Source organism: Vigna radiata, chromosome 3 (genome assembly GCF_000741045.1).
Source record: "Vigna radiata var. radiata cultivar VC1973A chromosome 3, Vradiata_ver6, whole genome shotgun sequence".
Taxonomy (NCBI): Eukaryota; Viridiplantae; Streptophyta; class Magnoliopsida; order Fabales; family Fabaceae; genus Vigna; species Vigna radiata.
Window position 1 is genome coordinate 8,815,718 of NC_028353.1, and position 11,866 is coordinate 8,827,583.

An 11,866-nucleotide genomic window follows, 5' to 3' on the forward strand; every position below is an offset into this window, starting at 1 on the left:
AATGTCTAGAATGTAAATTTTGTAATTGAGGATACCAATTGTCTTATGTTTATTGATCTTATCCCGAACATTGAAAATTAAGGTAGATTAAAAAGAAATCAGAATTTTGAATTGCGAGATTTTTGGGAAGGTTCAAGATTGAGTTAATTCTTGATGCGAAGGAGATTCAGTCTTCCATCGATTATGATACGGTTAATTATCATGTCAATAAGGAACAACAAGCCTTGAAAAACATAGACTTGGCTTTGTTAAATATGAGTTTTGGAAGAAGAAAACCTGAGTTCTAGGCATGTTGAGGAGACAGTAACACTGAAAAAATTAATTTCAATTTTTTTATATTATCTCCTTTAAATTCATCAATGCAATGAAAAAAATTGAATTCACATCTTTTTTACTTTTTTTTTCTTTTAACTTTATGATTAAAATAATCTTAAGAGCGTTCCTAAAGTACAGGATGGAGAATTTTAAAGCAATTTCATTAGCTAACTTGAAGCTTAAGATGTTTGGAGGTTGGTGAGTCAATTTTCTGAGAATGAAAATAGATATTGGAGGGCATTAGTGTCAATCCAATGATATGGGTAGTAAATAAAATAACACGCTGGTATTGACCTCTCTTGTGAGTCAATTAACACGGTTTCAGTTCATTGAATTCGTTGAGCAATTTCCATGGTTCTTGTTGACTATAGCAAGTTCATGTCAGATTGGGTCTAATTCTTCTTCTTCTGCTATTCTTCATCATCATCACCTTCTTCCAATATATGACATGACCTTCTCAAACTTCTTTTTCCGTTTCTCTCGTCTTTATTTTTCTGTTAATGCACCATAGTCTTCTCCTATCAGTTCCTCTTGTTTTTTAATTTCCTCTTTAACATCTAAAACAGATTTTGCGTCAATTTTTTATGCGCATGGAGGGAGAAAGAAGGAAAAGAAAAATAGAAAATGAAGAAGAAAATGAGGAGCAGAAGATTGAAAGGTTCTTTGCCTTGATAAAGAGGACAAAAGATGTTCGCGATCGATTCTACAAGGAGACTAAGCAGATGGATGGAGAAAGGGAAAAGAGTATTTGGAACCCAAAGTTTGAAGTAGAAGACTTCGTTGATTCTGGAGAAAAAATGCCAGAGACTGGTAATGTTTCAGGTTCTCATCATCATCATGATCTTGCAGGTCCTTCACACAAAGAGCTCGTACACGAAAAGAAAGAAGATTTGCAAGATGCAACACGATTGGTGCAGGCTGAGGAAGATAATGGTGAAGAGAAAGACAAAAGAAGTGAGCATTTAGACTTAAATCTTTCGTTATAAAATTATAACAATTATATGCAAATATATATCTGATGAACTGGTTATGGACTATGATATGCTGACAACCTTAAACACTGTATTTTAACCCAGTTTTTGGTGGCTACTTGATGATGATGATGATGATTTTGACACTGTACTTGTTATACATTGAATCCAAAAGAAGGAAGAAGCTACCATCTTTATTAATATCTTTTTTCACAAGAGCTCAACATCTAAAGTTATCGTGCTTGGTAAATTGCGAACACAGATTTTCATGACTGAACTGCGTATAGTTAATTAGGAGAAAAAAAATTATACATATATTATGAAAATGTTATATAAAAATATCAGTGTTAATATATCTTTGCCTTCGTTTGGAACCATGAATTCAATTTCTTCATATGTCTAATCAGCAACAGAAAGTTTTGTTCGTGTTTATTTATCTTTTCAAAAGTTGACTGCACATTAACTGTTATCTTTTTTTGTTCGATTCTTAAATATTTTGCATAAATAAGAAATAAGAAATAACCCACTTTATGCTAATTGTCAAAAAAAAAATAATGATGAAGATTAATATTAACTCGAGAAAAGAGAGAATAATGGTATTTCATACTACTTGGATAAGTATGTGTCTTTCTTTTTATCAGCAAAATAAATAACTATGTCTATTTTATATTGTTTTGAATTTTATAGTTTTTTAAAATCATTCTGTAAAATAATTAGGAAAACTGTAGTCGTATGTGTGGACATTTTTAAAGGGTTTGCTGAGTACGTGAATAAGTTATAAATAGACATGTAATTAATATTACTTTCATTAATGGCTTAGAATTAGATTCATTGTACACAAATCTTGACAAACTTGTTGAATCACTAAATGTGTTAATTCACATCTTATTATATTGCATAGGTTGAATCAAATTTCATCCTAGATATATATTTTTTTTAAATAACCATCATCCAATTCAATATTTATTCAACTCTAAAATAGTTACTATTGATAACAATAGTAATAATAATAAAAAAAAAAACCTCCACAATGACCGTATTCGTGAATAAAATTTATAAGAATATTGAGTTTAATTTTTTTAATAGATTTATGCTAAATATAAGCCCAAATATTTTAATTACTTCTTTGATATTTGATAGAGGGACGATATAAATATTATGGTATTGTATTTGTAGATACCCACTACTTATTATTAATAATTATTATTTAATATTTTTTAAATTAAATAATTAAAATAAAACTATTAATAAGATAAAATTTAATGATTAAAAAATATTTACAATTTGATTTTATCAATTAATATTTTCCGATTAAAATTACAGAATTAAAGTTATTTGTGAAGAGATTAAATTTGTTTAAACTCATATTTTTCAGTTTGTTATTAGAAAAAATAATTTTACTTTTTAAACAAAAATAATCATTTAAACTTTTTTCTATACATAAATAGTTAATGAATTTCATATAATATTAAATAAACTACACGTCGTATTAGAAGTTATATATTTGTGAGTGATTTAACATGAGAAAAAAATTACACAATAGATCCATTGTTAAGATAAGTTCTAAGTTATGTTAGAAACTAAATTTAGATTAACTATTCTATAATAAAATCAATTGTTTAATTTATATTTATCTCTGATCGTTATGAAATATTCATCTAGTATGAAATATCCAACTACCAAAATAAATATATTATTGTTTTAAAAAGATTAAAAATATATTTAAATCAAAACATAACAATATGTCTTGTTTTTGTTTCCTTTTTTTTTTTATTTCATGAATAGGGTACATCTTGCAGGACATGATTAATTGGTTTAAAAGTAATAGTTGAATTAATTATTTTTGAGAAAAACAGTGGTTATTAATAAGTAAGATTGAGTTTCATGTTTTCAATTCAAAACACTTTGCTAACTTTTACAATAATACTATTTGTTTAGAATAATCTTCACCAAATGACAAGACCTAAAAAAACATACATAAACACAATGATAATAGGAAAATGAGTATGAAAAATTAATTACAGAAAAAAAAAGAAGTTATTAAGAATGGAAAGTAATGCTTATAATGTGACCTACGTAGTTTGAAAGCTTCCAAGCTATGTCCCCACTAACAGGTGCCTGCCATGGCTGCTAAGAGATTCCATCACTAATAATCCAACTCATGCACTCAAATATGTGGTCCTTATTATCCTCTTTTACCACTATTTATAAATTGTCATAATTATCATTTGACCCAACATAAAAATCTATATAATCAGAAGAAAAAAATGCAAGTGATTTTACTGTTTCCACAAATTAAAAAAAAAAATCAGGGCATCTAATATTGTTTTCAAGATATTTATTCTTTTCATCACTGAATAATTTGTTTTAGGTGTCAAACTAGTGGTGTTTTCAAATAGGTAATTAATTACAATTAGTTTTAAGTGATTAATTATTTTTTATCATCCCAAATAGTTTGGAAATTACTCTTTAGAATACTTAATGAAGAGGTATGCCTTCTTATATTCCACCTGATAATATTTTACAGACATTAAATTTCATCAGTCCAATAATTGTACTAAGAGTTCATGAGAAATAAATCAAATATACGCATTTTTACAGTTTAAAAATGATTTGATATTTTATCAATCAGCTTTATTTTGACGGATGATATTTTATATTTATTTATATAAAATTTGACATGGATGATAGACAATGTATTATATGATTTAACAGTACAAAATTTGTGCGTTATAAAAAGTTATGGAGGAGAATAAATGTAAAAAAACTTACTTCAAAAGCAAGTTGATCCTTATGCTTTTCCTTTTTACTGTCAATTTGTTCAAACTAAGCAGATCCTAAGGGCTTATTCTCATTCTTCTCTTTTTTTAATAGCCTCATGATGTTATTTTCAAGGGAAAAGGAAGCATATGTATGTACCAAAAAAACCTTAAAAGAAAAATAAAATATTTTCCCAAATCAACTTTTTATGTGGTCAGTTGTTGTATGCTTTTTACTATTAAACAAAACAGTAATACATTTGGAACAAGATATAAGAATGATGAATAATTAGGAAGTTCAATTTTCACTTAATGCAATTATTCTAATGTATGTTACAAATGTCTTTAAAGAATTTATAGCAAATATAGTTAAAAGTTAAAAAGCCACCAAAAGTTAATTTTTTTTAATTGTTTAAATCCGTTTCTCATTGTAATATCCATAAATTATTATAATCACTCATTATTACTATTATTATTATTATTATTATTATTATTATTATTATTATTTGTTTTAATGTGTTCCATTGAGATTCCAGAAAAATCTCTTTTGAACGCAAGAGATTCAAAGAAGTGAAGTTTATCTTTTCAAACAAGATATTCCATAATATGTAGATATATTAAAATAAAACTAATATTTCGACGTTCACTCATTTTTTTGGCATTGATTTATTGTTCATAATCGTGTCATAGCAAAAAGTACAATAATTTGCATAGTTCATAATACAACAATATCCCATAACCGAAAACATCGTTCTAAAAACCAGAAAGTCCAACCAATCTATGATCTCCAAAAAAAACCCAATCAAATAGGTTCAAAAAAACCATTAAAAGACAGATGAGGAAAATTAATTTGTTGGACAACGATTCTTTAGGCTGATAGTTTTCACTGATTAAATTACATGTCCCATCTCTAATACAGGCCAAAAATGCATTCAGGTGAGTCATCAAATGTTTACATAATAAACATACACACATGTTGTCAAATAAAAACCAAATTCTGATATCATAGTCTGGTTAGAACACAACCCAATTGCATGAATCTAACTTCATAGAGCTTCAGAACGTGCATTGCTTCATAGCAGACTCTGTTCTTGGAAACTACATAGATTTGGTAACCAACAACCAATGAACTAACCTTTTATTGATTGCTTTTCACACCAAGAGTGCATAGTCAGTGGCGAAAGAAATCAAAAGGTGTCCGTGGTGTGGTATAAGCCATGGAAAGTATCTTAGAAGCTATCCACTTATTTGCAGCTTCAGTATGATGAATTCCATCCCAGCTTACATATCGAGCCCCTTCGTCACAAACCTGATAACCAGGTTGACCACATGTTACCCTTACGTCAAAGTTGTAAGGAGGCCCTCCAAAGCCGCAACATACCATCAACGGATTTGAGAAACCTAATCAATTAGGCATTTACAAACACCATCAAATTGATTATGATAATAGTTAATGCAATATTTGAACCACTACCATGTTAAGCCAACTAAGGAGTGCTAGCAGTGCATCTTTTAAACATATTATATAGTATTTATTAAAGTTTATTAGAAATTACAAAATTATTAGTGAAATTTGCTAAATAGAAAAATGTAACCAACACAAATTTGTGGCATTAAACAAAGTTTCATCAAATAGGAAAGAGTGTCTTCAAAGGAGTGTGTAAAATAAGAAATTGAATTCTCTATTGTCTCTTTGTTGAGTCTTAAAAAAACATTGATGTTGGTATATTAAAATATATATATATGTTTTTTAAAACATTAAATCACCATACATCAATGTATTTGGAAGGTTCATCAAAGGAGAGCAAACAAAAAAAATATACAGTAAAGAACATGGACTCGTAAAATAATATGTTGTTGGTGTTCCTCTATCCAAATATATGCAGTTATTTGTGCCATTTATATGTCATCATAACATATGGAGCGAAATCCAGGAAAACTTGATTCGGATTAGTAACAAAAGAGAGAATGGAGAGAAATGAAGGAAAACTTGATTCAGATTAGTAACAAAATAGTGAGTCAAATAATTATCGATACTTAAACGAGAAGAAAGTGCTTGCTTGGATTACCATATTTTGCGGCATTTGTAATGAGGTCATGCTTAATGCCATAAATATCAACATAGACTAAAGTAGAATCCTTCAGTTCAGATCTTAGTTTCTGACTCAAATGAAGCAGCGCTTCATTAAACAATCGTGCTGCAGTGTTATAACTAGAAAGACATCCCAATGAATCTAGATCCTTCTTCTGAGCCAGTGCAAGTATTTTAGGAAGACAGCCCAATGGCCCAGTATTGTGAACCCAAAACTTCCTGGCCCCTTCGTTATGTAAATTCTGGATACAGATAGGAAAACATCACATTCTTAGAAGGAGATATAAAAAATCAACGAAGAAATAGTAATAAAATTAACGTACACCTCCCAGCCAAGATCATTGCCGCAGCTTATTTCAATAAAAGGAAATTTAGCAGTTACGAACAAAATTCTTTGCCCTCTTACCTATAACCTACTGAGAAACAGAGAAAGCACTCAATAAAAAGGAAAAGAATTAGAAGGAAAGGGATATATTATCTAGTCATAAAGGATAGGCTAGAACATTAGGATTAATTTTATGATTACACTCATCCCCTTCCACCAACCTAAATCACCAGTACTAAAGAAGGAAAATTAGTCAGCTGCATAGATAATAAGTTTACTAAACAATTATGAAGGACACTGAACTACCTTAACAGCATTCTCAATCTCAGTAATAAATGATGGGATCTTCTTAATCACTTGTGCGTATGACAGATTTTTGGCAAATGAATCAGCAAGGTCATTTTGCCCAATATCAATCAAGTAGAGTGCATTGCGGAAGCCTTCGTCACTGATGAAATTTCTTGCACCTGTGTAAGTTTCCAGTCCAATCAGTTCATTCTTAAATACAAACTCAAATGTATATTGAATATATTTTGCACCAATAATTGAGTACTACTTTTTAAGAGCGAAAGCCAGTTCATTTATAAAATATGCAGGCAGCCTAACAAAAGTAGTGTTAGAATCTGAACAGCGAAAGCATCATAGCACAGGGAAAATCTGAACTCCGTTGAATCAGACTCCATTCTTTGAACAAGACTAATTTTGGTACATTAATAGGGGTTAGAACTCAGAAAAGAATCAGAGTACTGAGAAAAATGACAGCTTAAAGCTTCACCGGCGTTGACTGTTTAGCATGCATGATATTCAGAGGAAACCAAATATAGCAGTCAAATACTTAAAACAAAGGCCATAAAGACAGTTCAGACAATTTAGTTTTCAATTTTTTAAGTCAAGGAGATATAAGATATCGCAAAGGAAACCTACCTGCCGTAACAAGTTCAAGAGAACGAGCTTTGAAACGCCGGAATTGCATCAGCTGTATATTTAAGGAGAAAGGAACATACTTAGGGAGAGTAGAGGACCCCACCACAGCAAAGTTTGCTCCATTTGTGAATGAGGTTCCGGACAAGGCGTCCAAGTATGGTACCAACAAACTTGCATTCAAACTTTGGCCTGCAAATGTTGGAAGGAAAGTATTTTCAGATTGAAGAGCATTTCGATACATGAAACTAGCATCCTAATTCCTAAACCCTCAGCTTTCATTTGTCAGGACCATTTTTCAATTGCCACTGGCAGTAAAATTTACATAATTTGTCAAAAGAATACATAACACATATCTAGTAGCATAAGTAGATTTTACACTAATGTTTAAAATTGCAAAGTGAAATTTGTAAAATTTTATAATAACTATTTTTAAAATACAGAAAGATATTTTTTATTGCGAAATAGTGTAATTTTTTTTAGCTGAATATGCATGCTTATTACTCGTTAAAAATACTACTTCGTACAAATTGTGCACAAAATATATATCTTCCCTATCCTTTCAGTTTATGTTACTATATTGATTAAAACATAACGACAAAAAGTGTTGAAAATTGAAATATAATTATTCAAAAAAACATTAGAGTACTTGTAATATCGATAAAAAAAATTCTATGAATCACTAAAGATCAAGGTTTGTAGATTTGAAAATGCCTTACTTCGATGGTCATCAACGAGAACCATCACTAAATTGTAGTCATTCGTCTTCTTTCTTTATTTCCCTTTCTCATTTTGTTCGATGCAAAGATTTTAAAGACTGAGAATGCAAATTAGAGAATGTAATAAAACAATGATCCATACCTTTGAAATTAGTATAAGGACTGTTATCTCTAATTTATCCAGTGAATTGTCATACTTTGATATTTGAAATTTAATTTAAAAAAAAAAAAAAAATCCCAATACTGAGCCTGTTTATCAGTATTAAAAAGACGAATCAGGTAAAAGTAACATTTCGAAATTGAAAAAAGAAATGGCATAAGAAAGAAAGTAGTGGGGATCTTCTCGTGGTGAAGGTACACATGGGTTTTACACACGATCAGTTTCAGATTGAAATGAAACCCGGGTGATAGAAGAATATTTCTTTTTACCCGGGTTTTAAATCTCTTTAACGATCTTCTATCTCGTTCATTTGGGAGGATGATTCAAGAAATTTAAAGTGTGTAGACAGTTGGGCCCTTTATGGTGCTTATTGGACTGCTGGAATCTAAAAGCCAGGCCCAATTATAAAAAATACATACTGACTGTCGAACAAACGACGCCGTATTGACGTCACATTCATCAAACCTCTTAGCTGGCTGGATACGGCTCCATTTCCACTATCCTTACATTAATTACACTGAACAATGAACAGAGGGAGGATGGTGTTATGATTGTTCATTACGATCTACACCTCTTTTGGAGTATAATACACTAATAATTGGGATTATAAATCATTGAATCTGAAACATTTGGTGATTGAAATATGAATCATATCTTTAACCATGGGAAGCTGGTAAAAGAAAATGAAAATGCGAAGAAGGAAAGGGGAAAGTTGACTGACAGAGAAGGTCGATGACCAGGCGTCCATCGGACAAGCGACCTGTGGATCTTCGGAAGAAAGTGCGGCCATTGGGAAGATTGATAGTGAAACCAAGTCCGGAAGCGAGTCCACCGGTGTCTGAGTTGGAATCGCCGAAGACGAAAAGCACCGGAGGCGTATCGCAGGCAGCCAATGGGATCGCTATTGCTATTGCGATTGCAGTGAGAATGAGATGCGAGAATGGACCGCCACAACCCATGCTACTGTCACTGAGCTGTGTTGTGTGGTGTCGGTGACCACTTCTTCTACAGTTCTACTTCTACTCTGGTATTATTATACTAACACTACTTGCTTCTTGCTTCTATCATTACACTAATTTACTGTGTACGGTTAAAAGGAGAGCCGGAATTAAGATACACTATTCACTTTTGGATTTCTTTATGCGGGGTAAAAAACTCTCAACGGAAAAAAAAAAAAAAAAAAGACGGATAAGATGATTTTAAGATATATTCAACATTTTATAATCAATTTATAAATTATAATTAAATAAAAATAGGACTATATAATGATTTATGAGAAAGTGCTCTTCATGTTCTTGTGAATAGTTTGTTCTACCATGGCCATGAATCACATCATGATGGGATAATACAATAAACTGTTTACACGTATTTATTCATTATATTTTTCAATTTAATCTATTTTGTTTATCTCTTCTATTAAATCAGTCCTGTAAGTTGCATGGGTTTTCTTGTCGAATTAATTTTTTTCATCACCTATTTGAAGTTTTGCGTACATTCATATTCAGTACCTTCATAACAAAAATAATTTATAATTTTGTCAAGTTCATTCTTAAAATTATATTTTTAACAAAAATAATCTCAGAAACTTATTAACAGGAAGTATTTAGTATGCTTGTAATTTATTTCACTGTGTTGTGAAGTAGTAATTTCGTTGGTACATTTTATTTTATTTTATATGTTTGAATTTAATGTGTAAATATCTTTTTCAATTGTGATTTTTTATTACACTTATACATTCTTAAATTCGTATAAGGGAAAAAATTGAAACTACTTATATATACTCAATTTAAAAAATTAAACAAATTTGTAATATTATCTTTTATTTCACAACCAATCATTTTCAATTTTTTATTCATGTTTATTTTATTTAAATTTAATTAATTATTTTTATAAAAATTAATTATACCACATAATTAATATTTTTTTTCATTACATAAAAAAAACTTATTTTTATGCTATTTTCTTGAATCTAAACAATATTTTTTATCATCTTCTCTGTCCTCTTTTTTTATTCAATAACTCACAAAAGTATAGAAAGTAAAACATAATATAATGGACGTTTCTTCAAACTTTATATAAATAAAGTGTAGTGTTTTTTCCAAAAATACATAATTTTCTCTCTTTTTTTTATTTTTCTTTTTTATTTTCTTTTTTATATTATCTTGAGTTTAATTTCTATTTCTCTTAGAGTTTTATGTTAATAACCGAAATTTTAGAAAAAAATTTATTATATTTCGAAGGACTTGTGTAACAACGTAAATAAGTTCTTAAAAATAATGAGTTTATAAGTCTTGGAAATGAATGGTGGTAATTTCTATTTTTTTTATTATATTGTCATCATCTTTACAACACTCCATCCTACAAGGCAATGACACAAACTGCGGCTCGTTCTTTGATTGCAAAGCTCTTTTCATTGCACTGTCCCTCCCATGAATGATAGTTACCAATATTCATCGGTGGAGGAAAGAGGACCATCCTTGGATTTTCTCCAGGATACTTACTATAGGCTAGAGTGATTTGGATTTGCCATAGCTGAAAGGATGAGCAGAAAATAACTGAGATGTAAGTTAAGGAAGAGGTCAAAGATTACAATGTTGAAACAGAGCAACATGCCCTGATACTATCACATAAGATGCATGAATTTGAGGAAATGATCTTTGCTGAAAATTTTGATTGGAATAGCATGCTTATACTTTATCCAGAGGAGGATAAGCAAAACTGACTTGTAACAAAAACCTTCAGAGAAGCTTTAAATAGTGACCAACCATAACTATTTTAGTAATACATATGTTAGATTTGAATCAACCGGAAACAGGTTTAGCTTAATGAGATGTTGATTTTCTATCTTGCTGTAGTTGGAATACCTACCAACCATGATTGCAGGTGTTTGAACTAATGACAATAAAATGAGTTTGAGGCCACAACTCAGTTTTGAAAGATGCTTTCAATTTGAAAGATGATATTGGTCTATGCAATTTGCTTTTGTTTTTGGTTCTGAATGTGAATGACTTTTGACAAATTCTGTTTTTGACCTGTCAGAACATAACTCACTTATTGAGGAGGTTATTCAAACTGGTGTAGTTCCACGGTTTGTTGAGTTTTTGATGATGTAATTGATATGAAAAATATATGCGTTTCAAAATGCGTTTCTGCAGGATGTAATTGAGGCTGGTCTAATTGCTCCTCTAGTACACTTACTTCAAAATGCTGAATTTGATATCAAGAAAAGAGGCTGGGCTAACTCAAATGCTACATTAGGTGAATCTCATATAAGGGGAGATTCTTTGGTTTAGTGTTTCGGTGAAACTAGTCAAGGGTTGATCGTCCTTTCTCTTGTTCTGTTCTCTTTTGATCTTCAATCCTTTCCGAGAACACAATTAACTTCGATGGATGGTTGACCTACACAAGACACTCCGATGCTCAAGTCAGATATGTTTCACAAATAGGTCTATATTTTTATTATGATAAGGTTAGATCCAAGTCATTTTACGTGAACGTGAATAACATATTTATAAGGCTTTGTGGTAGCCAAGCACATTGATTAATTATTAAACTAGACAATCAAATTCAATAATACCTGTTAATTGTCTATTAATATCATATT

General features: G+C 30.2%; 2 protein-coding genes across 3 annotated transcripts; one reads left to right on the forward strand and one right to left on the reverse strand.

The window, feature by feature from the left end:
• The first annotated feature begins 570 nt into the window (after positions 1-570).
• On the forward strand, positions 571-1,765 carry LOC106757345 (protein NIM1-INTERACTING 1). Of its 2 annotated transcripts, XM_014639991.2 has the most exons (3): positions 571-705; positions 882-1,269; positions 1,392-1,765. In XM_014639991.2, the coding sequence occupies exons 1-3, from the start codon at positions 667-669 to the stop codon at positions 1,556-1,558; spliced, it is 594 nt and encodes a 197-aa protein (XP_014495477.1). In that variant the 5' UTR covers positions 571-666; the 3' UTR covers positions 1,559-1,765. The 2 variants fall into 2 exon arrangements, with proteins under 2 accessions (XP_014495477.1, XP_014495478.1); XM_014639992.2 differs by having other exon boundaries at positions 582-705; positions 882-1,487.
• Positions 1,766-4,881: 3,116 nt separating this feature from the next.
• Positions 4,882-9,317, reverse strand: LOC106756698 (GDSL esterase/lipase At1g09390). Its single transcript, XM_014639232.2, has 5 exons — positions 8,984-9,317; positions 7,387-7,575; positions 6,769-6,929; positions 6,115-6,379; positions 4,882-5,446 (listed from the first exon to the last, which is right to left on the reverse strand). The coding sequence occupies exons 1-5, from the start codon at positions 9,219-9,221 to the stop codon at positions 5,217-5,219; spliced, it is 1,083 nt and encodes a 360-aa protein (XP_014494718.1). The 5' UTR covers positions 9,222-9,317; the 3' UTR covers positions 4,882-5,216.
• Positions 9,318-11,866: the final 2,549 nt, after the last annotated feature.

Coding starts and splice junctions, on each gene's coding strand:
- LOC106757345 (XM_014639991.2), top strand. CDS start 667: ATGGTTCTTGTTGACTATAGCAAGTTCATGTCAGATTGG. Junction 706..881: donor GCAAGTTCATGTCAGATTGG/GTCTAATTCTTC, acceptor CATCTAAAACAG/ATTTTGCGTCAATTTTTTAT. Junction 1,270..1,391: donor TGAAGAGAAAGACAAAAGAA/GTGAGCATTTAG, acceptor ATTTTAACCCAG/TTTTTGGTGGCTACTTGATG.
- LOC106756698 (XM_014639232.2), bottom strand. CDS start 9,221: ATGGGTTGTGGCGGTCCATTCTCGCATCTCATTCTCACTGCAATCGCA. Junction 6,930..7,386: donor TCTTGAACTTGTTACGGCAG/GTAGGTTTCCTT, acceptor AAACTTACACAG/GTGCAAGAAATTTCATCAGT. Junction 5,447..6,114: donor TACAAATGCCGCAAAATATG/GTAATCCAAGCA, acceptor CTAATTGATTAG/GTTTCTCAAATCCGTTGATG.